This window comes from Petromyzon marinus, chromosome 25, assembly GCF_048934315.1.
Source record: "Petromyzon marinus isolate PM22_M1 ecotype Great Lakes invasive population chromosome 25, UKy_Petmar_22M1.pri1.0, whole genome shotgun sequence".
In the NCBI taxonomy this organism is placed as follows: Eukaryota; Metazoa; Chordata; class Hyperoartia; order Petromyzontiformes; family Petromyzontidae; genus Petromyzon; species Petromyzon marinus.
The window spans coordinates 12,156,318-12,181,110 of NC_133691.1; the positions used below are offsets into that span (position 1 = coordinate 12,156,318).

At 54.5% G+C, this 24,793-nt stretch overlaps 1 protein-coding gene across 1 annotated transcript in view; it reads left to right on the forward strand.

The window, feature by feature from the left end:
- LOC116945784 (protein CBFA2T1-like) overlaps window positions 1-24,793 on the forward strand; it is a 121,073-nt gene that overhangs the window by 76,961 nt on the left and 19,319 nt on the right. The window contains exons 3-6 of the mRNA XM_076069571.1: window positions 5,844-5,989; window positions 10,332-10,705; window positions 12,975-13,064; window positions 15,320-15,624. Coding sequence (XP_075925686.1) covers window positions 5,872-5,989; window positions 10,332-10,705; window positions 12,975-13,064; window positions 15,320-15,624 — 887 coding nt within the window. The 5' untranslated portion in view covers window positions 5,844-5,871. The remainder of the gene's footprint in view (window positions 1-5,843; window positions 5,990-10,331; window positions 10,706-12,974; window positions 13,065-15,319; window positions 15,625-24,793) is intronic.

Sequence of the window (24,793 nt, forward strand, 5' to 3'; positions counted from 1 at the left end):
TTTAACTCCATCAAAAAAGTAATCTGCAGCGGCACACCTATTACCATCATTAGGGGAAAAAAGGGTGATCCAATCTCCGACCCACAGGAACAGGTTTGTAGATTTGCTGAGCATTTCTGTGTGGTCCTGGGGGAGGGAAAATCCCTCAGCCAGGGAAACATCGTGGCACAAAGTGAGGATGACCCTGCTGAGGCTGCGGTGCCTCAAATATTGGAAGAAGTCACCCCCTGTGAGTGGCTGGCTGAGGTGCCATCTGTTGAGGAAGTACTGAAGGCGATCCGGAGTCTGAGACCAGGAAAGGCAGCGGGCAGAGATGATCTCCCAAGCCAAATGATGAGGGAGGGTGGCGTTGGTGCACTGACTGCCCTATATCACATCATAACAACAGTCTGGACCACAGGACGGGTTCTGCAGGATTGGAAGGATGCCCTGGTGGTCCCCCTCTTTAAGAAGGGGGACCGCACAGACTGTAACAACTACACGGGCATCTCACTCCTCAGTGTGCTGGGAAAGGTCCTGGCAAGGATTATTCAACATCGCCTTGCCAGGAACGCTGAGGAGAAGCTTACGGAGCCCCAATGCGGTTTCAGGAAAGGGCGGTCCTGCACAGATGCCATATTTTCTGTCCGTCTGCTACAGCAGAGGTGTAGGGAATTCCAGCAAGACCTACATCTCTGCTTTATTGACCTTGTCAAGGCCTTTGATACCATCAGTAGGCCTGGGCTCTGGGTTGTTCTTCGTGCTTTTGGAGTACCTGACCCTCTGCTCACGATCATTAAGGACCTTCATGATGGTGAGCGGGCCCGGGTAAAACTACGTGGCCGGGAGTCAGAGCCATTCCCTGTACACCTTGGGCTGTGACAGGGATGTCCTCTGGCTCCCACATTATTTAACATCTATTTTGACCACGTAGTTCGTGAAGCCTTCAATAGCTGTACCGGAGCAATCTCCATATGGTACAGATATAATGGGAGGCTGATCAATGCCCGGGTGCGGTCAAAAGATGGCTCCCTATTGCTGAACCACTTTATGTATGCCGATGATTTGTTAATAGCTGCTCATTCAGAGGAGGAGTTGGAGACGCTGCTGCTGAGACTGGAGCGTGCTACTAAGAGATGGGGTCTTAACATCAGCCCCACCAAAACTAAGCACCTGCCTGGGTATTTTGTACCATCGGACACTGCACCCCCACAACTCCCAATCGGTGATGGGGCAGTTGTGGAGAAAGTGGAGAGTTTCCCATACTTGGACAGTGTGCTTATGACCGGCTCCAGTTTAACAGCAGAGGTCTCACTCCGAATCAGTCGAGCGGCAATATCTTTTCATCGGTTGGGTAATGCCGTGTGGAAGCTACCTGGTCTGTCGCTCCGCACTAAGCTTCAGGTCTTCTCGGCCACGGTCATTCCCTCCCTTCTCTATGCTTGCAAAACGTGGACCCCCCTAATGGAACATCTTCGCCGGTTAGAAACATTAAGGCTAGCCTGCCTACGATCCATCGTGGGTTTAACCAGGCTGGATTGTGTGAGGAGCTCACAAATCCTTGAAAGATCTGGGCACGGTCCCATCGGTGAGCTCCTCCGGCAGGCAAGGCTGCGTTGGCTGGGTCATGTAGCCCGCATCCCCAGCCACCGCATGCCGAAACAACTTTTGTTCGGCCGGATCGAGGGGGCTAAACGGGCGCGGCACGGGCTAGAGAAGAGATGGAGTGATGTGGTACAGGGGGACGTGGAGCTGAGTGGACTTGCCGATGACTGGTACCAGCGGTGTCAACATCGGCCTCTGTGGAGGAGGCTCGTGAAGGATGCTACTGGGCAGTTGGAGGCAGTCGCCTTCCAACAACAACGGAGGGCGGAGGAGCGACGCTCACAACAACGAGCGGAGCGCCGGGTGGCTAAAGCACAGCAGGTTGGCACAGTAGGGGGCACAGGTGGTGCATCATCCAGTCATCTCAGTCATCTTAGTCAGTCGACCCGTGGCACTTGGGTCTGCCCCGTGACCTCCTGTCAGCGGGCGTTCGACACTTCACGTGGCCTCAAGGTGCGCATGGCCTGGCACAAGCGTCGTGGTGACATCACCGCCACTTAGTGGCGAATCGCGGTTGTTGTTGTCTACGTGTGTGTGTCTGTGTGGGCACGTGTGTGTGTGTAAGAGTATGTGTCTACGTGTGTGTATGTCTGTGTCGGCGCGTGTGTGTGTGTGTAAGAGTACGTGTCTTCGTGTGTGTGTCTGTGTGGGCGCGTGTGTGTGTGTACGAGTATGTGTCTACGTGTATGTGTGTGTGTCTGTGTGGGCGTGTGTGTGTGTGGAAGTGTGTGGAAGTTGTGTGCGTTTGTGCATGTATTTGGTAGTGCAGCGGTGAGCGCGCTGCGCTACGAACCTGTCTAACCGAGTTCGATTCCCGCTCACGGCCAACACCAGTGACGATTATCTGAACCGGGTCTGGGCCTCCCCTAGGTTGACTCAGCCTCAAATGAATGCTTGGGACGGTGCGTAAATATCAGCGCTGGGGAGACAAAGGTGGCTGAACCTCGACGTGCGCAGTGCAGACTCTGATTGGTGCTTGTCAATAGGACTTGCCCCAACACTCTATAAAGGCTCCACAGGTGATCTTTGTCTTTGTGTAACAAAATAAATAAGCATACAATGTCTCAATAAGACAATGTCGCAATGTCTGCTTATTGACCAGAAATCATGACTGACCCTGCTGATGAGACGCTGCGTGTCGAAACTGATCCAAGGTTGTGACTTGTCTTGAATGACTGCCGCAGAAATGATGCCCTCGCAGAAAGTGGAAGTGGCCGTGCTACCGATGGAATTTGTAAATAAATAATTAGATTGTGTTTTATTTTGGTTTTCACGTAGAGCCCATTTCGTAAGCTAGAAACTATAGAAATGATTCCTGAAAGACACATCTGGTTACGTATTCTGTTGTCTTCTCTGTCTCTGTCGCTCTCGTTCACTCTGCGTGTGACTTGAGTCACGGCGAGATTCCGATTCGCGAATTCCGTCTTAAATGTCGCAACTCGCTGCCACTCCAACGGCAGGGATCTCGCGGGTCAACTCCGCGCCGAGCTCTCTGATTGGCGAGTTGCACCGCGGGCTGACTGCCCTCCAGCCAGACAGCAAAACTCGTCTTTGTTTTTTTCTCACGGAGTCGTGACACTGAGTGCTTTTACAGATAGCAGCGTCATTCATGCAAATTTGCATCACACAACGCGCGGAGGCTCGCACAAGTTGAAGATGTGCTCGGCCAATTCATGGTGAGCGTTCTTGACACGTGTGGCAAGAAACCGGAGCAGGCTGAGAATCCCCATGAGTGCTAGGGGGCAACGCTCTGTCCCCGTACAGATGGAAACCGATAGAAATGAGTCCATGCTTTCTGTATCGCCTTCTCCTGGTGAGCCAGGGTACGGCTCCTCCTTGAGCTGCACCCACGGGAAGGGGTTTTTACAGAATCATCTCTGTGTGGTCCACCAACCCTCTCAAGAAGCTCCCAGTTCTGAAGAAGCTACCGGACAATCCACATTACAACCCGAGAGATGGAACGTGATTGCAAATGTCTTAAGAACTACTGAGAAGTTGATTTTACGCTCACGTTGGGGCAGCTGCTCTGTTCGCGTCATGGTTGTGTTGATAATTAGGCTTCCGTGTGGCTCGAAATATTAATACACGGATGATTGCGTCAACTCTGTAGTCAGTTCTCCAATACATCCCCATCTATTATCGACATACGCGTTCCACTCCCTCCCTCCTTCTATGGGTCCGATGACAGCCTATAGATTTCATTTAAAGGTTTTGGGTCATACTGTTAATCAATAGATCCAATGCATTTTATGGGTCATATGTAAGTCCATGTAAGTATACGCACCATATGCAAGTGTATGTTTTTTTTAAAATGTTATTTGTATGTCTATGGGTCCTGTGTAAATCTATGGGAATGTGTATGTCTATAGGTCCTGTGGAAGTCGTTGGTTCCAATATAAGTTTCTGTTAAATCTCCCTGTCCTCCTCCTTGCATCATCATCCCAGCCGAGGCAACCTGCGAACCGGGCAAACTGAGAGTTGTTGCGCTAAACAGGAAACAAGAAAAATAACGGTGACAGTACTGATGCATTTATTCGATCATTAATTGCAGGGACCCCCCAACTCCAGCCCTCGCGACCCACTCTGCTTCGTCTTTCCACGTTTAACGAATTTACCCCCCCCACCCCCTCTTCCTATTCAAATACAAGTTAACTCGTTCCACGCTGCACGCGCCCGATGATTGTTAAACACGTCCCACGTGACGTGCTAAGCAATTCACGCTATTTGCGTCACGTGTATGCTCACGTGCGCCATGCATATACACACATACACACGCTGAGCACGTGTACATGTAGACGCGGAACACGTGTACATATACATGACGCGGACAGCGTTCATTTCTGACCGCGTTAAACGGGACGTGTTTAACAATCATCGGGCGTGTGCAGCGCGGAACGAAAGGGGGGTGGTGGAGGATTAAATTGGTAAACGCGGAAAGACAGAGCGTGGTAGTATTGGTGATGGTAGTGGTGGTGATGGTAGTGGTGGTAATTGCAGTGGTGGTGATTGCAGTGGTGGTGATTGCAATGGTGGTGATGGTGGTGATGGTGGTGATTGTAGTGGTGGTGATTGTAGTGGTGGTGATTGTAGTGGTGGTGATTGCAGTGGTGGTGATTGTAGTGGTGGTGATTGTAGTGGTGGTGATGGTAGTGGTGGTGATTGTAGTGGTGGTGATTGCAGTGGTGGTGATGGTAGTGGTGGTGATGGTGGTGATTGTAGTGGTGGTGATTGTAGTGGTGGTGATGGTAGTGGTGGTGATTGTAGTGGTGGTGATTGCAGTGGGGGTGATTGCAGTGGTGGTGATTGCAGTGGTGGTGATGGTGGTGATTGTAGTGGTGGTGATGGTAGTGGTGGTGATTGTAGTGGTGGTGATGGTAGTGGTGGTGATTGGAGTGGTGGTGATGGTAGTGGTGGTGATGGTGGTGATTATAGTGGTGGTGATTGTAGTGATGGTAGTGGTGGTAATTGTAGTGGTGGTGATGGTAGTGGTGGTGATGGTAGTGGTGGTGATGGTAGTGGTGGTGATGGTAGTGGTGGTGATGGTAGTGGTGGTGATGGTAGTGGTGATGGTAGTGGTGATGGTAGTGGTGGTGATTGTAGTGGTGGTGATGGCAGTGGTGGTGATGGTAGTGGTGGTGATGGTAGCGGTGGTGATGGCGGTGGGCCGCGAGGATTGGAGTTGGGGTAACTCGGCTTTCGTGTCAACAGCAGGCGTCGTGCGCTGACGCTGCCGTGCGTCTTAGATGAGGTCGCGAGCGGGGTGCTGCTCGCGGTCGAAGCAGCTGCGAGGCGAGCGGGAGGTACCCCGCGGATGAGGCTGGCCAGCCCTCGCTGTCCGTGCGTCGAGGCGACGCGGGGGCGATGCGCGCCTCTTTGCGCCGAGCGGCGGTCACGGTAGCTACGCTGCTGCAACGTGGCGGCCTGGACTCCGGCAATGTGGAAGGCAGCTGCTAGGGTTGGTGGGTCACGCACAGCTGTTGTGTGAAACTTCCTTCTTCCCGTGGGCGCGGAGGAGGTGCCGTAACCCCCCGTAACTCGCCCACGTGTCCCGTCTCTACGGGGATGGAGTGTTTCCCCGTTACAAGACGAGTGTATGCAAACGTGCTCATCTGGCGTCTCGGCATCGCTGCTTCATGTCCATCCAACTACCCCCCCCCCCCACACACACAGCTCCCCTCTGCCCCCATTTTTAACCAAAACACTCCCCCCCCCCTCTATTTCCACACTCCACCTCCCTCCCACCCCTGCGTGCCCTGCAGCTAGGCGGTCCCGGCGGCACGGAGCAGCATGCCCGACTCCCCGGCGGAGGTGAGGACGCCGAGCCGAGGCAGCCTCACGCCGCCCGCAATGCCCCCACCGGGAACCCAGGGCAGCGCCCGGGCCGCCACCTTCACCCCCACGGCCAGTACGGGTCACCCACACACAGACGCACACACACACATATACGTATAAAGACAAAGAACTCCTGTATAGCCTTTAACAGACTGTTGGGGGCAAGTGCTGTTAGCGAGTAGCCCCTTTAATGCAGGCCGATAGCGCGTGTGTCTCGTGTGTACGTGTGCACGCAAACACGCACGCGTGCGTCTCGTGTGCACGTGCGCGCGCAAAACACGCGTGTGTGTCTTGTGTGCACGTGCGCGCGCAACACGCACGCGTGCGTCTCGTGTGCACGTGCGCGCGCAACACGCACGCGTGCGTCTAGTGTGCACGTGTGCACACAACACGCACGCGTGCGTCTCGTGTGCACGTGTGCGCGCAAAACACGCGTGTGTGTCTTGTGTGCACGTGCACACACACGCGTGTGTCTCGTGTGCACGTGTGCGCGCAAAACACGCGTGTGTGTCTTGTGTGCACGTGCACACACACGCGTGTGTCTTGCGTGCACACGTGCACACGTACGAACGTTTACGCGTAAGAATTGTTCTAACTTTACACACAAAACACCCAAAAGCAATGTACGCAAAAAATTGTTGCAATGATTTTATGCTGAAGGGAAAAGTACTCGTCATCGACAGTGCATTCATTTCCTTTAAATAGGCGAACGCACGAAAACATTCTCACCAAGGTAATAATTCTCATACATAGTCGATGGCATTAATAACCGAGCCCTTTACGCATAACCCGCACGTTGATTTCCTTACGCGTTAACGCAGTTGCGTGCATGTTGTCTTTGGGCATTGGTACATAACCCCGTGTGCATTGTACACCGTATATACACATTGTACGCTGCGTATACATTGTACGCAGCATATACTTTGTACGCATGCAGGCGATGCTTCGGCTATAAATAACGCGATATTAACTTTTGATTCGAAATGTTTTCAATTCGTATTTTTCGTGCAAATTGCGCATTAAATGTGTCGCATAAAACGCTCGCGAAGCACGTAAATAACAAATTAAAATGTTAATGCATTAACGCCGCGAATGAATTTACTCATTAGGACGTGGATTAAGCGTACTCCATAAAACACAACGCATTTATTTAACCTGTAACCATTTCATTAATTGTAGCAAATAAGCAGTGCTCTCGTATATACCATATACACCATATACGAGTTTAATCCGTGCATTAATTGTTTATTCTCCCTCTCTGTCTCTCTGAGAGCCGTCTCCTCGCTCGAATGCATTGGCCTCCTTCCCTCCATGTAGCTCATATTTACTCAATTATTTGTTAGTGTATGGGGAATTTTAGTGTATGGGCAATGTTAATCTTTGAGCAATGTTAATCCATGAGAAATGTTAGTTTACAAACAGTGTTAGTCTATGGGTAATTAATAATAAAGGTTTTTTGGGTTAGATCGCGTTACTTATAAATGTGTCGTAACCCTCCACCACCCGACACGGCCAATCAGCAAAAAAAGTGTCACGGTGACAAAAGACAATTAATTCACTACTTTACCCTACCGGTGTGTTGAAAAGTGAATCCACAACATTTACAGTTTGAATACGACGTTTCGCTGGTAATTACATCCAGCATCAGCGGGCAATTCGACAGAATGCTAAACTCTATGGGTAAGGCTAGTCTACCGGCAATGTTAACATACGGACAGTGTTAGTCTATGATCAATATTAGTCTATGGGTATTGTTAGTTTATGGGCTATGTTAGTTTATGGGCAGTGTTAGTCTATGGGCAGTGTTAGTCTATGGGCAGTGTTAGTCTATGGGCAGTGTTAGTCTATGGGCAGTGTTGAGTCTATGGGCAGTGTTGAGTCTATGGGCAGTGTTGAGTCTATGGGCAGTGTTAGTCTATGGGCAGTGTTAGTCTATGGGCAGTGTTGAGTCCATGGGCAGTGTTAGTCTATGGCAGTGTTAGTCCATGGGCAGTGTTAGTCCATGGGCAGTGTTGAGTCTATGGGCAGTGTTGAGTCTATGGGCAGTGTTGAGTCTATGTGCAGTGTTAGTCTATGGCCAGTGTCAGTCTATGGGCAGTGTTGGTCAATCTCTCACTATGGTCCATGTCCTTTTCCAAAGACGTCGGCGATAGTCGTCCTCCTTCCGTGTAGATCGATTGACTTCAAGATCTTCCCATGCGACTACTCCCAGCTGCACCCGACGTCAAAACTACTGATGCGACTCATATCTCCGTCTCGTGGTTATTCCGCCTATGGTTGTTCCAGGTCGACCGGCACTCTACATCCAACTGGTCACGCGTTTCACGTTGCATGCTAAAGTAACGCATGACCACTACGCGTGTACGTGCGTATGTTGAATTTCTTTCGTCACCGCACATGGCCAACGCTGCTAATCGCCGCGCATATATCCGAGGGTATTTGATGCGTCCCATTTTACGCGCGAGGACGGTGCGTTTACGCGATGCGCGGTCGTCATCTTTACGCGTATACACCTCATCCAGTTGTGCGGCAACAGTGCTATCAATATTTAAAAAAATATATTATTCAAAATATGTTTTTCTTTTACCAGCTAAGGCCCACTAGGCCGTGTAGCTTTTTTTCCAGAAGCGACCTGGCAGCAAATGAGATAGCTCAGCGAAGTAGTGACGTATCGTGTGGACATTTATTGCAGCCAAATACTCTAAACGCGTGGTGATGTTTTATTCTAAACGTGGAGGGGAAAACCGGAAGACCCGGAGAAAAATCCACGCGACTACGGGGAGAGAGAGAGAGGGAGAGAGACACGCAAACTCCAAATACACAGCAGGCGTCACGGGTCGGGATCGAACCCATGTCCTCCTGCATACCAGGTGATGGCGAACGCCGTTTGTAGATCGTGTGAAACAGCAGCTTAGCGTGGGGACGAAAGAGTCGCCTGGGTGGATGAACACTCTGCCGCTGCCGGAAGCCGGTCACCGGCCCGGTCGCCCATGAACAAGAGCCGCCCGATCGGGGGGAGGGGGGAGGGTGGGGATTCTAACCCCCGCTCCTCTGAATCTGACTCTGCTTTAGCGTCCGTCACGCTTCGAACCGCTCCGCGTGAACAGCCCGATCACACTTTGTGCTCGTTAATTCTCGCCAAGGTCCGGTGCCGTTCACGCACGAGGGCCCCCCTCGCCCCCCACCGCAGCACCCCCCCCCCCCGCACTCACGGTCCCACGTTGGACGACATCGGCACGAAGGCGCCGCTCTCCGCGGCCCTGCCACGGAGACGGACAAAAGTGCGATTCGATGTGGACATCCTCACGCGGCCTCAGCTCGGCCTCCCGCTGTGATCACATAATGATGTGTGCACATGCGGGGGTGGGGGGGTGGTGGTGAAGGATAGGGACGACCGATTTGGGGGGGGGGCGGGGGGGGGGGGGTGGAGCGCTCCCCTGTCGCGCGCACTGGAGAGGATCCGAGCTGCTTGCCAAGCCGAGCGTGGGGCGCGAAGGGGCGGGGAAGTGTGTGGGGGGGGGGGGTCGCAGTACAGACGCGGTACGGGTATAGAGGCATGTTGAACATTACATGCATGTCTGTGAGCAGACACGAGAGCGAGAGAGCGAGAGGCAGGGAGAGAGAGAGAGAGAGAGGGGGGGAGTGTGCACAGGCAGGGAGAGATAGAGATCAGATCCATGCTGCAGATTAATCTCCCGGGACCAGCTGCTGACGTTTCCTCCCACGGCTGAGTTAAGCAGAGCCCCCCCCCCCTTCCTATATCCCCCGCCCCCCACCCTTCCCCCCCTCCCAACTCCCCCCTCCACCCCCAGACGTGCCGACGTAAATCCTCTCTGACAGCCCCATCTGGCTGCGCGCTCCGCGTTGGGATTATTCACCCCCCCCCCCACTCACCTCCCCCTACTCCCTCCCACCCAACCCCTCGGCTTCTCGGCTTCCTCCCTCTCAATCCCCCCCCCCCCCCCCCGCTAATCCCGCGAGATTCACACCAACAGGTAAAGCTCCATTAAACTCTCACTGGGGCTCGGGTGTCGTCGACACGATGCCTCTCAGCGCCACCAGCCACCTCGGGGTCGGGGTGGGGAGAAGGAGGCAGAGTGGGCAGGTGGAACAGCGGGATAGTGGGAGGAGGTGGATGGGAGAGACGTTGATTGGGGAAGAGGAGTGGGGACTGGTAGGTGGGAGGTAAGGGGGTGAGATATGGAGAGGCCGGGGGGGCTGGGTTCTGTGTGTGGGGGGGGGGGGGGGGGCACAGGCAGGTACACAGACTGACGCGTCATGGCGAGAGCGCGTCACAAACATCAGCGGCACGTGACCCGCACGGCGTCATCCTCCTCCCGACACCACTGTACGTGCCAACTCTGTCTGCCCCCACCCCCCGCCCCCCGCGCCGCCCCCCCCGCCTCTCCCCGCAGTGCTTAACGGCACCAGCAGCAGCCACTCCCCTTCTGCCGGCTCGCTTGGGGGGTCCCCCTCATCCCCACCGACCGGATACCATGGCAGCAGCGGAGGTGGAGGAGGAGGTGGGGGAGGAGGAGGTGGGGGAGGAGGAGGAGGAAACGGAGGTGGAGGAGGCGGCGGAGGAGGAGGAGGAAGCGGAGGAGGCGGTGGGGGAAGCGGAACGGGGGGCCCTGCCCCTCTGCTGGGCCAGCCCCCCGCGCTCCCGGCAGCGTGCGGGGCGCGTCAGCTCAGCAAGTTGAAGCATTTCCTGGCCACGTTGCAGCAATTCAGCTGCGACATCTCCCCCGAGATCGGCGAGCGCGTGCGCGTGCTCGTACTGGGGCTGGTGGTGAGATACCCCCCCCGCCGCCCCCCACTGCCGCCCCTCACAATCTCCACACTGCCGCCCCCCACATTCCCCACCATCCCCAATGCTGCCCCCCATAATCCACCCACACCTCCCCCCAACCACTGCCGCCCCCCCAATCCCCCTCCCCCCACCACTGCCGCCCCGACTGCTGCCCCCCACAATTCCCCCACCCCGCCTGCCCACTGCCGCCTTTTCTTGTACAAAAACCGGTCCTGGGCTTCCCCTAGGTATCTCATTACCAGTTGGACACACGTGGTGATATCTCGTGACCAGTTAGATGTAGGGTCCCAGTGGGACACACGTGGTGATATCTCGTGCCCAGTTAGATGTAGGGTCCCAGTGGGACGCACGTGGTGATATCTCGTGCCCAGTTAGATGTAGGGTCCCTGTGGGACGCACGTGGTGATATCTCGTGATCAATTAGATGTAGGGTCCCAGTTGGACACACGTGGTGATATCTCGTGACCAGTTAGATGTAGGTCCCAGTTGGACGCACGTGGTGATATTTCGTGACCAGTTAGATGTAGGTCCCAGTTGGACACACGTGGTGATATCTCGTGCCCAGTTAGATGTAGGTCCCAGTTGGACACACGTGGTGATATTTCGTGACCAGTTAGATGTAGGGTCCCAGTGGGACGCACGTGGTGATATCTCGTGCCCGGTTAGATGTAGGGTCCCAGTGGGACGCACGTGGTGATATCTCGTGCCCGGTTAGATGTAGGGTCCCTGTGGGACGCACGTGGTGATATTTCGTGACCAGTTAGATGTAGGGTCCCAGTGGGACACACGTGGTGATATCTCGTGACCAGTTAGATGTAGGGTCCCAGTGGGACGCACGTGGTGATATCTCGTGCCCGGTTAGATGTAGGGTCCCTGTGGGACGCACGTGGTGATATTTCGTGACCAGTTAGATGTAGGGTCCCAGTGGGACACACGTGGTGATATCTCGTGACCAGTTAGATGTAGGGTCCCAGTGGGACACACGTGGTGGTATCTCGTGCCCAGTTAGATGTAGGGTCCCTGTGGGACGCACGTGGTGGTATCTCGTGACCAGTTAGATGTAGGGTCCCAGTGGGACACACGTGGTGGTATCTCGTGACCAGTTAGATGTAGGGTCCCAGTGGGACACACGTGGTGATATCTCGTGACCAGTTAGATGTAGGGTCCCAGTGGGACACACGTGGTGATATCTCGTTCCCAGTTAGATGTAGGGTCCCAGTTGGACACACGTGGTGGTATCTCGTGCCCAGTTAGATGTAGGGTCCCTGTGGGACTCACGTGGTGATATCTCGTGACCAGTTAGATGTAGGGTCCCAGTAGGACACACGTGGTGATATCTCGTGACCAGTAAGATGTAGGGTCCCAGTGGGACACACATGGTGATGACTCGTGACCAGTTAGATGTAGGGTCCCAGTGGGACGCACGTGGTGATATCTCGTGACCAGTTAGATGTAGGGTCCCAGTGGGACACACGTGGTGATATCTCGTGACCAGTTAGATGTAGGGTCCCAGTGGGACACACGTGGTGGTATCTCGTGCCCAGTTAGATGTAGGGTCCCTGTGGGACGCACGTGGTGGTATCTCGTGACCAGTTAGATGTAGGGTCCCAGTGGGACACACGTGGTGGTATCTCGTGACCAGTTAGATGTAGGGTCCCAGTGGGACACACGTGGTGATATCTCGTGACCAGTTAGATGTAGGGTCCCAGTGGGACACACGTGGTGATATCTCGTTCCCAGTTAGATGTAGGGTCCCAGTTGGACACACGTGGTGGTATCTCGTGCCCAGTTAGATGTAGGGTCCCTGTGGGACTCACGTGGTGATATCTCGTGACCAGTTAGATGTAGGGTCCCAGTAGGACACACGTGGTGATATCTCGTGACCAGTAAGATGTAGGGTCCCAGTGGGACACACATGGTGATGACTCGTGACCAGTTAGATGTAGGGTCCCAGTGGGACGCACGTGGTGATATCTCGTGACCAGTTAGATGTAGGGTCCCAGTGGGACGCACGTGGTGGTATCTCGTGACCAGTTAGATGTAGGGTCCCAGTGGGACACACGTGGTGATATCTCGTGCCCAGTTAGATGTAGGGTCCCTGTGGGACACACGTGGTGGTATCTCGTGCCCAGTTAGATGTAGGGTCCCAGTGGCACACATGGTGATGACTCGTGACCAGTTAGATGTAGGGTCCCTGTGGGACACACGTGGTGGTATTTCGTGACCAGTCGTGGTGATGCCCGCACAGAACTCCACGCTGAGTATCGAGGACTTTCACGGGAAGCTGCAGGAGGCGACCAACTTCCCGCTGCGCCCCTTCGTGATCCCCTTCCTCAAGGTGAGTGTGGGAGTGGGTGGGTGGGTGAGTGTGGGAGTGTGGGAGTGGGTGAGTGTGGGAGTGGGTGAGTGTGGGAGTGGGTGAGTGGGTGAGTGTGGGAGTGTGGGAGTGGGTGGGTGGGTGAGTGTGGGAGTGTGGGAGTGGGTGAGTGTGGGAGTGGGTGAGTGGGTGAGTGTGGGAGTGGGTGAGTGTGGGAGTGTGGGAGTGGGTGCGTCTGGGAGTGGGTGAGTGGGTGAGTGTGGGAGTGGGTGAGTGTGGGAGTGGGTGAGTGTGGGAGTGTGGGAGTGGGTGGGTGGGTGGGTGTGAGTGAGTGGGTGAGTGTGGGAGTGGGTGAGTGTGGGAGTGGGTGAGTGTGTGAGTGTGGGAGTGGGTGAGTGTGGGAGTGGGTGGGTGGGTGAGTGTGGGAGTGGGTGGGTGGGTGAGTGTGGGAGTGTGGGAGTGGGTCAGTGTGGGAGTGGGTGAGTGTGGGAGTGGGTGAGTGGGTGAGTGTGGGAGTGGGTGAGTGGGTCAGTGTGGGAGTGGGTGAGTGGGTGAGTGTGGGAGTGGGTGAGTGTGGGAGTGTGGGAGTGGGTGAGTGTGGGAGTGTGGGAGTGTGGGAGTGGGTGAGTGTGGGAGTGGGTGAGTGTGGGAGTGGGTGAGTGTGGGAGTGGGTGAGTGTGGGAGTGTGGGAGTGGGTGAGTGTGGGAGTGGGTGAGTGTGGGAGTGGGTGCGTCTGGGAGTGGGTGAGTGTGGGAGTGGGTGAGTGTGGGAGTGTGGGAGTGGGTGAGTGTGGGAGTGGGAGAGTGTGGGAGTGGGTGCGTCTGGGAGTGGGTGAGTGTGGGAGTGGGTGAGTGTGTGAGTGTGGGAGTGGGTGAGTGTGGGAGTGGGTGAGTGTGGGAGTGGGTGAGTGTGTGAGTGTGGGAGTGGGTGAGTGTGGGAGTGGGTGAGTGTGGGAGTGGGTGAGTGTGGGAGTGGGTGAGTGTGGGAGTGTGGGAGTGTGGGAATGGGTGAGTGTGGGAGTGGGTGAGTGTGGGAGTGTGGGAGTCGGTGAGTGTGGGAGTGTGGGAGTGGGTGAGTGTGGGAGTGGGTGCGTCTGGGAGTGGGTGAGTGTGGGAGTTGGTGAGTGTGGGAGTGGGTGAGTGGGTGAGTGTGGGAGTGGGTGAGTGTGGGAATGGGTGAGTGGGTGAGTGTGGGAATGGGTGAGTGTGGGAATGGGTGAGTGTGGGAGTGGGTGAGTGTGGGAGTGGGTGAGTGTGAGAGTGGGTGAGTGTGGGAGTGGGTGAGTGTGGGAGTGGGTGAGTGGGTGAGTGTGGGAGTGGGTGAGTGTACATGGGTGAGTAGGTGTGCGGGTTGAGTATACATAGTCGTTGGGGAGCGGTAGTGTTGCGATTAGTGCGCTGCGCTACAGACTCGGCGACCCGAGTTGGATTCCTGTCCACAGCCAACACCCGTCACGATTTTCTGAACCGGTCCTGGGTCGCCTCTAGGTTGACTCAGCCTCAAATGAGAACCTGGTACGTTGCGTAGAAATAGCCGCTAGGGAGACATTGGCAGGGGGGTGGCGGGAGTGGTGCTGGCCACCCACCCCCTTGCGTGCCATCCCGGCCTTCACGCCACTTGCCTCAAAAGTATGCTAAGGCTATATGGGGGGTATTTGTCTTTGTGTCGCCGTACACGCACACATGTTGTGCGAATTTAACTTAAACTATTCTTTGGTTCTTTCGGTAAAGTCACGTAGATAGAAAAATAATACAAATAAAAATGATGAATAAAACCCACTAATGTAGACTGTAGCCTGGTTCTTATTCGGAGTGAGTGTACTGGCAGTCTATAATGTAGACTGTAGTAATGGTTAATAAGCTGGGTGAGTGTACTGGCAGTATATAAAGTTGACTGTACCCTGGTTCTTTAACCTGAGTGAGCGTACTAGCAGTTTATAATGTAGACTTATTCTTGGGTTCTTTCAGGAATAAAAAATAAAATTAAATACATTATATAATGCCATTACACTCACCAAGCTTAAGAACCAGGCTACAGTCTACATTAATGGTTTTAATTGTTATTGTTTTTTTAAAATATTTTTATTATAATTGTCTATGTACGTGACTTTACCGAAAGAACCAAAGAATATGAATTCCTGGAGGTCTGTGCATCTACTCATGATTTGCCTTGCCTGTCTCACCCATGCCCACCCGTGCCCACCCATGCCCACCCGTGCCCACCCATGCCCACCCGTGCCCACCCGTGCCCCCCCCCCCCACCACGTGACCCCCCAGGCGAACCTGCCTCTCCTGCAGCGGGAGCTGCTGCACTGCGCGCGCCTGGCCAAGCTTCCCCCCGCCCAATACCTCTCCACTCACCAACACCTCCTGCTCGAGCTGGGGGGCCTGGTCGGTGCCGGGGTGGGGGGCGCCGCCCAACTCCCGCCGATGCCGGCCGCTCACCCGACCCTGTCGGCCGTGGCGAGCCCCAACGGGGGGCCCTGCACCCCGGGGACCCCCGCGCTCGCGTCCCCCTTCGACTCCCCCGACCTCCTCCTGGAGCTCAACGAGAGCGGCAAGCGGAGGGGCGGCGAGCACAGGTCAGTGACGTCGGCGTGCCCGGCGCAAGTTGCCGTCAGCGAGCAATGCAGCCTCGTTTGAGGCTGAGTCGACCTAGGGGAGGCTCAGGACCAGTTCAGATATAGATCGCCGGATTCCCAGAGCATTGCGTTAGCCGCTCCCCCCGCCACTCCCCCCGCCGCTCCCCGACATGCACAGACGTACGCTACAACTGAAATGGCAGTAAAGTCATCACATCGCTTGTACCAGGCTCGGTGCACCCCGGAGGCCACGTGAAGTGTGGAAGGCTCGTCGGCCAGCGGTCACGGGACAGACCCAGGTACCGTGGGTTGACTGAATGAGATGGCCGGCAGATGCACCATCTGTGCTCCCTACTGTGCCAACTTGAAGTGTTTTAGGCGCACGGCGCTCCGCTCGTTGTTGTGAGCGTCGCCCTTCTGCCCTACGTTGTTGTTGGAGGGCGACTGCCTCCAACTGCCCAGCAGCGTCCTTGACACCGCTGGCACCGGTCATCGGCAAGTCCGCTCAGCTTCACATCCTCCTGTTCCGCATCACTCCATCTCTTCTCTATCCCGTGCTATGCCCGTTTAGCCCCCTTTACCCAGCTAAACAAAAGCTGTTTGGGCATGCGGTGGCTGGGCATCGGGCTACATGACCCAGCCAATGCAGCATCGCCTGCCTGAGGAGCTCGCCGATGGGACTGTGTCCAGATTTTTCAAGGATCCGTGAGCGTCTCACACCATTCAGTGTGGTTAAACTCAGGACGGGCCATAGGCAGGCCAGCCCGAATGTTTCAAACCAACGTAGATGTTCCTACAAAGGGGTACACGTGTTGCAAGGATAGAGAATGAAGGAAATTTGCTGTAGCAGCGCAGACCCAGAGCTTTGTATGGAGTGACAGACCAAGTATCTTACACACAGCAGCGTTGCGCAGTTGATGAAAATCGTGGATATTGCCACTGTGGTCATGAGCACGCTTCCCAAGTGCGGGAACGTCTACGCTCTCTACAATACATGCCCCATAACTCATGGGGAGTGGAGGGGGTGGAGCATTCGATGACATAAAATACCGAGGCAGGTGCTTCGCTCTTTTGTGGCGCTGATGCTAAGGCGCCATCTCTTAAGTGGCACGCTCCAGGATCAGGGGTAGCGACTCTGATTCATTCTCAGAGTGAGCAGCAATTCATATATCATCAGCACGTGTAACTCGTTCGGCCAACATGGAGCCATCCCTTGAACGCACCTGGGCACACAAGCAAATACATATCTACACACACATGGGTACATAGTTACATAGTTACAGAGGTAAATAGGTGCATAGGTACATGCACCGATGCCGTTTGGATACGCGGTAGCCACGCCATCGAAATGAGATACGCACTCCCCATGCACACACGCACACACACTCCACCCGTGTACACACACACACTCCACCCGTGTACACACACACACTCCCCCGTGTACACACACACTCCACCCGTGCACACACACACACACACTCCCCGTGTACAAACACACTCCGTATATACACACACACACACCGTGTACACACATCGTGTACACACACACACCGTGCACACACACCGTGTTCACACACACCGTGTACACACACACCGTGTACACACACACACCGTGTATACACACACGCCGTGTACACACGCCGTGTACACACACACCGTGTACACACACTCTCCGTGTACACACACACACGGCGTGTACACACACACACACCGTGTAAACAGACACACGCCGTGTACACACACACACGCGCCGTGTACACACACACACACGCGCCGTGTACACACATGCACCGTGCACACACACACGCCGTGTACACACACACACACACCGTGCACACACGCACCGTGCACACACGCACCGTGCACACACACACGCCGTGTACACACACACCGTGTACACACACACACACCGTGTACGTGTACACACACACACCGTGTACACACACACAAACACAGTGTACACACACACCGTGCACAGACACACGCACCGTGTACACACACAAACACACACCGTGTACACACACACACCGTGTGTACACACACATACCGTGTGTACACACACACACACACCGTGTGTATACACACACACACACCGTGTACACACACACACACACCGTGTACACACACACACACACCGTGTACACACACACACACCGTGTGCACGCACACACACACACACCGTGTGTGCACGCACACACGGTGTGTGTACGCACACACACACCGTGTATATATATACACACACACACCGTGTACACACACACACACACCGTGTACACACACACACACCGTGTACACACACACACACCGTGTACACACACACACCGTGTGTGTACGCACACACACACACCGTGTGTACGCACACACACACACACCGTGTATATATACACACACACCGTGTACACACACACCGTGTACGTACACACACACACCGTGTGCACACACACACACCGTGTGTACACATACACACACACCGTGTACATACACATACACACCGTGTACACACACATACACACACCGTGTACACACACATACACACACACCGTGTACATACACATACACACACCGTGTGTACACACACACCGTGTACACACACACACCGTGTACACACACACACACACCGTGTACATACACACACCGTGTACACACACACCGTGTACACACACACGGTGTCTATACACACACACACCGTGTACACACACACACCGTGTCTACACACACACACACCGTGTAAACAGACACACGCCGTGTACACACACACACGCGCCGTGTACACACACACACACGCGCCGTGTACACACATGCACCGTGCACACACACACGCCGTGTACACACACACACACACCGTGCACACACGCACCGTGCACACACGCACCGTGCACACACACACGCCGTGTACACACACACCGTGTACACACACACACACCGTGTACGTGTACACACACACACCGTGTACACACACACAAACACAGTGTACACACACACCGTGCACAGACACACGCACCGTGTACACACACAAACACACACCGTGTACACACACACACCGTGTGTACACACACATACCGTGTGTACACACACACACACACCGTGTGTATACACACACACACACCGTGTACACACACACACACACCGTGTACACACACACACACACCGTGTACACACACACACACCGTGTGCACGCACACACACACACACCGTGTGTGCACGCACACACGGTGTGTGTACGCACACACACACCGTGTATATATATACACACACACACCGTGTACACACACACACACACCGTGTACACACACACACACCGTGTACACACACACACACCGTGTACACACACACACCGTGTGTGTACGCACACACACACACCGTGTGTACGCACACACACACACACCGTGTATATATACACACACACCGTGTACACACACACCGTGTACGTACACACACACACCGTGTGCACACACACACACCGTGTGTACACATACACACACACCGTGTACATACACATACACACCGTGTACACACACATACACACACCGTGTACACACACATACACACACACCGTGTACATACACATACACACACCGTGTGTACACACACACCGTGTACACACACACACCGTGTACACACACACACACACCGTGTACATACACACACCGTGTACACACACACCGTGTACACACACACGGTGTCTATACACACACACACCGTGTACACACACACACCGTGTCTACACACACACACACACCGTGTCTATACACACACACACCGTGTCTATACACACACACACCGTGTCTATACACACACACACACCGTGTACACACACACCGTGTCTACACACACACACACCGTGTCTATACACACACACACACCGTGTCTATACACACACACCGTGTACACACACACACCGTGTACACACACACACCGTGTACTCACACACACCGTGTCTATACACACACACACCGTGTACACACACACACACCGTGTCTATACACACACACACACACACCGTGTCTATACACACACACACCGTGTCTATACACACACACACCGTGTCTATACACACACACACACCGTGTCTATACACACACACACACACCGTGTCTATACACACACACACCGTGTCTATACACACACACCGTGTCTATATACACACACCGTGTCTATACACACACACCGTGTACATATACACACACCGTGTACATATACACACACCGTGTACATATACACACACCGTGTACATATACACACAGCGTGTACACACACACCGTATACACACACCGTGTCTATACACACACACACCGTGTCTATACACACACACACCGTGTACACACACACCGTGTCTATACACACACACACACACCGTGTCTATACACACACACACACACCGTGTACACACACACACACCGTGTCTACACACACACACACACACCGTGTACACACCGTGCGCTCGTCTCTGCGGACCGCACCCCCGGCACCCCCCCCCCTGCCCCGTGCCCCCCCTTCCCCCTCCCTCCCAACACCTCCATCCCCGCCGCGCGCGCTCTTAATGGCGTGCAGTTTTAATGAGGCAGCTTTAATGACTTCACCAATCTGTGAAACGCGCCAGATGTGATCGCATTTTAATGTCTCGTGGCAAAGGCACTTTGAGCTTCAGATCCATCTTTCATGCAGCTTTGGGCTCCCCCCCTCCCCTCCCACCCCGGTGTGTGTGTGTCCAAGCGTAGGTGTGTGTCTGTGTGTGTCTGTGTGTGTCTGTGTGTTGTATACGGGGAGCGGTAGCGTAGCGGTTAGCGCTACGCTGCACTACGAGCACAGCGACCCCAGTTCGATTCCCACTCACGGCCAACACCGGTGACGATTATCTGAACCGGTCCTGGACTTCCCCTAGGTCGACTCGGCCTCAAATGAGTACCAGGTGCGGTGTGTAAACATCGCCACTGCAGAGACAAAGGCGGCCGGGCGTGGTGCTGGCCACCCACACCCTCGTGTGTCGTGTCGGGGTTCATAGGTGCTCACTAACAGCACTTGCCCCAACAGTCTAGTAGAGGCTATACGCTGTCTTTGTATGTGGGGAGCGGTGGCGCAGTGGTTAGCGCTGCACTGCGCCTGAAAAAAATCCACCAATCCCCGAGTTTTTGATATCCGCCCACGGCCAAATCCGGTGACGAGTATCTGAACCGGTCCTGAGTCTCCCCAAGGTCGACTCAGCCTCAAATTAGTATGTATGTTGAACTGCTGTCGCAACGTACGTGGGCTCCCGACAGCCTGGTGCGGTGTGTACACATCGCCACTGGGGAGACAAAGGCGGTCGGGCGTGTCGCTGGCCAACCACCCCCCTCGAATGCCGTTTCGGGCCCTCATAGGTGCTCGCTACTAACAGCACTTGCCCCAACAGTCTGATAAGGCTACACGGGGGATCTTTGTCTTTGTTTTGAGTGCGGGTAGCGGTGCTGTCGCGACCAGCCCGGCCACCCGAGTTCCATTCCCGTTCGAGGACAACGTCAGTGGCGAATATCTGAACCGATTGTGTGCCTCTCTCTCTCATGTCTCCCGCAAACTTACACAACTGGGGAGACAAAGGCGTCCGGGCGTGGTCCTGGCCACACCACCCCCTCGTGTACCGTCGCGGCCTTCACAGGTGCGCACGAGCAGCACTTGCCCCAACAGCCTGCGTAAGGCTACACGGGGATATTTGTCTTTTTTTGTCTTTTGGTGTACATGTACACAGTGCGAATATCGACTTGTCCATATCGCATTATTTAGTCCCCGTTTATAAACATGTTCATATCATTTTAGGAATATAAGTGTGCAATTATGCACGACTGTAATTATTGTAATGGAAAGGCGCACTTTGTACTCTGGTTGGCGGTGCCTTACGCAGCTAAATCCGACTGATCTCAAGCCAGCCGAGCAGCGTTTCGGGAAATATCGAGCGAGAAGTGAAGGCCCGCGTGTGAATGTGTGTACGTTTGTAGCGGTTAGCGCTACGCTGCGCTACGAACCCGGCGATCCGTGCTCCATTCCCGCTCACGACCAACACCAGTGACGATTATCTCAACCGGTCCTGGGCCTCCCATAGGCCTCCAATGATGAGTACCTGCTGTGGTGCGTAAACATCACCACTGGGGAGACAAAGGCGGTCGGGGGTGGTGCTGGCAATCTACCCCCTCGTGTGCCGTTCCGGCCTCGCTAACAGCACTTGCCCAAACAGTCTAAGGGAATACGGGGAATCTTTGTCTTTTGTCAGAGTGCATGCCCAATGAACTCCACATCCTTCTGTACCACATCAGCCCATCTCTTCTCTAGCCCGAGCCGAGCCCGTTTATCCCAATCTATCAAGGAGCTTCTGCTGTTTGACCGGATAGATGAGGCTTAACGGGCGAAGCACAGACAATAGGAGCGATGGACTGATGTGGGACAGAATCATGTGGAGCTGATTGGACTTGCCCGTGAGTGGTACCAGCGGTGTCAACATCGGCTTCTGTGGAGTAGGTTCGTAAAGGACGCTGCTGGGAAGTTGAGGCAATCGCCCTCCAGCAACAACAGAGGGCGGAGGAGCGATGCTCACAACAACGAGCAGAGCGCTGGGCGGATAAAACGCAGAAAGTTGGCAAAGTGGGGAGTACAGTTGGTACATTTGCCAGTTATCTCAGTCAGTCAACCCAAGGCACCTGGGTCTGTTCCGTGACCTCCTGCTAGCAGGCCTTCGCCACTTCACAGGTGACCTCAAAGTGCACCTAGCCTGGCACAAACGCCTCGGGATAAGTGCTGTTCGCGATCGCCTATGAAGGTCAACACAACACCTTGGATAGGTGGCCAACACCACGCCCGGCCGCCTTTGTCTTCCCAGTGCTGAGTCGACCTATAGGTGGCATAGGAGCGGTTCAGAAAATGCAACAAAAGCTGAAAAGCGCGCAAAAGTAAGCGTGGAGAGATGCATTCTTTGAATGCGCATGGAGAGGAAGAGAGGGAGAGGAACACGTGGGTTACAGATCACACTCAGGTCACCGGCATCCAACGCCTCGGTTACTGGCATCCGAGCGGACGTACGGGGGTGTCGTGATGCGTGCTGGGTGTCGTGATGCGTGCTGGGTGTCGTGATGCGTGCTGGGTGTCGTGATGCGTGCTGGGTGTCGTGATGCGTGCTGGGTGTCGTGACGAGTGCTGGGTGTCGTGATGAGTGTCGTGATGAGTGCTGGGTGTCGTGATGAGTGCTGGGTGTCGTGCAGGGTGTCGTGATGCGTGCTGGGTGTCGTGATGAGTGCTGGGTGTCGTGATGAGTGCTGGGTGTCGTGATGAGTGTCGTGATGCGTGCTGGGTGTCGTGCTCGGTGTCGTGATGCGTGCTGGGTGTCGTGATGCGTGCTGGGTGTCGTAACGAGTGCTGGGTGTCGTGATGCGTGCTGGGTGTCGTGATGAGTGTCGTGATGAGTGCTGGGTGTCGTGATGCGTGCTGGGTGTCGTGCTGGGTGTCGTGATGCGTGCTGGGTGTCGTGATGAGTGTCGTGATGAGTGCTGGGTGTCGTGATGCGTGCTGGGTGTCGTGATGAGTGTCGTGAAGAGTGCTGGGTGTCGTGATGAGTGCTGGGTGTCGTGATGAGTGCTGGGTGTCGTGATGCGTGCTGGGTGTCGTGATGAGTGCTGGGTGTCTTGATGCGTGCTGGGTATCGTGCTGGGTGTCGTGATGAGTGCTGGGTGTCGTGACGAGTGCTGGGTGTCGTGATGCGTGCCAGGCTGCTTGAATCCGAGCTGACGTGCGCGGGACCCGTCGCTGGAAGAGTTCTTTTAGTGACCGCAGGGCGAGAATAACAACGGAGTGGCAGCCAACGGAGAGAGCGCGCACACGAGGAGGAATACAACCCGCGCACCCGAGTTCGATCCCGGCCACGGCTAACGTCAGTGGCAGAAAATCTGAACGGGTCGCCGGGTCTTCCCCTATGTCGACTCAGATTTCAATGAGTAACATGGTGTGGGGTGTAAACATTTACACTCGGGAGACAAAGGCGGCCAGGCGTGGTGATGGCCATACCGCCAGTCGTGTACCGGGCTTTCCTTGATAGATGCCCGCCAATAGCATTTGTCTTAATGGTTCGTTGAAGGCTACCTGGGGGATCTTTGTACGTGTGTGTGTACCTCGTCTTTGTCATATATGCAGGGCTGAATGCTCTGCTTGAGGAGCGGCGGTGTAGCGGTTACAACCTACGCTTTGAACCCACTTCGATTCCCGCTCGCGACCATCAACACCAGTGACGATGATCAGAACCGATCCTGGGCCTCCCCTAGGTCGACTCAGCCTCAAATGAGTATCTGGTGCGGTGTGTAGTAAACATCGAACACGAACACGTGTGTGATATCTAGGCAGCCCTACGACACGTTCCGTTGCATTGAGCGAGGAGGAGGCTTTACATATTCATACCATGGGAGATTGCGGTCGAGGAAACGACGGGCACTACACACACATACACATGGGGTGTATGTGTGTGTAGTGGGGAGCGGTAGTGTAGCGGTTAGCGCGCTGCGCTATGAACCTGGCGATCCGAATTCGATTCCCGTTCACGGTCAACACCAGTGACGATTAGCAGAACCGGTCCTTGGCTCAGCCTTAAATGAGTACCTGGTGCGGTGTGTAAGCATCACCCACCCCCTCGTGTGCTGTGGCCTGCCTTCATAGGTGCTCGCTAAAAGCACTTGCCCCCAACAGTCTGTTAAGGCTGTACGGGGGGGTCTTTGTCTTGTAGTAGTAGGTGTGTGTGTGTAGTATAAGTGTATAGTAGTGTGTGTATGTATATTTGTAGTAGGAGTCGGTGTGTGTGGTGTAGTAGTAGTAGGAGTGTGTGTGTGTGTGTTAGGAGTGTGTGTAGTCGTAGTCGCAGTGTGTGTAGTAGTAGGAGTATGTGTGTATGTGTGCAGTCGTAGTAGCAGTGTGTGTAGTAGTAGGAGTGTGTGTGTGTGTAGTAGTAGGTGTGTGTGTGTAGTAGTAGTAGGATTGTGTGTGTAGTAGTAAGATTGTGTGTGTAGTAGTAGGAGTATGTGTGTGTGTAGTAGTAGGAGTATGTGTGTGTGTAGTAGTAGGACTGTGTGTATGTGTGCAGTAGGTGTGTGTGTGTAGTAGTAGGAGTATGTGTGTGTGTGTGTGTAGTAGTAGGAGTGTGTGTATGTGTGCAGTAGGTGTGTGT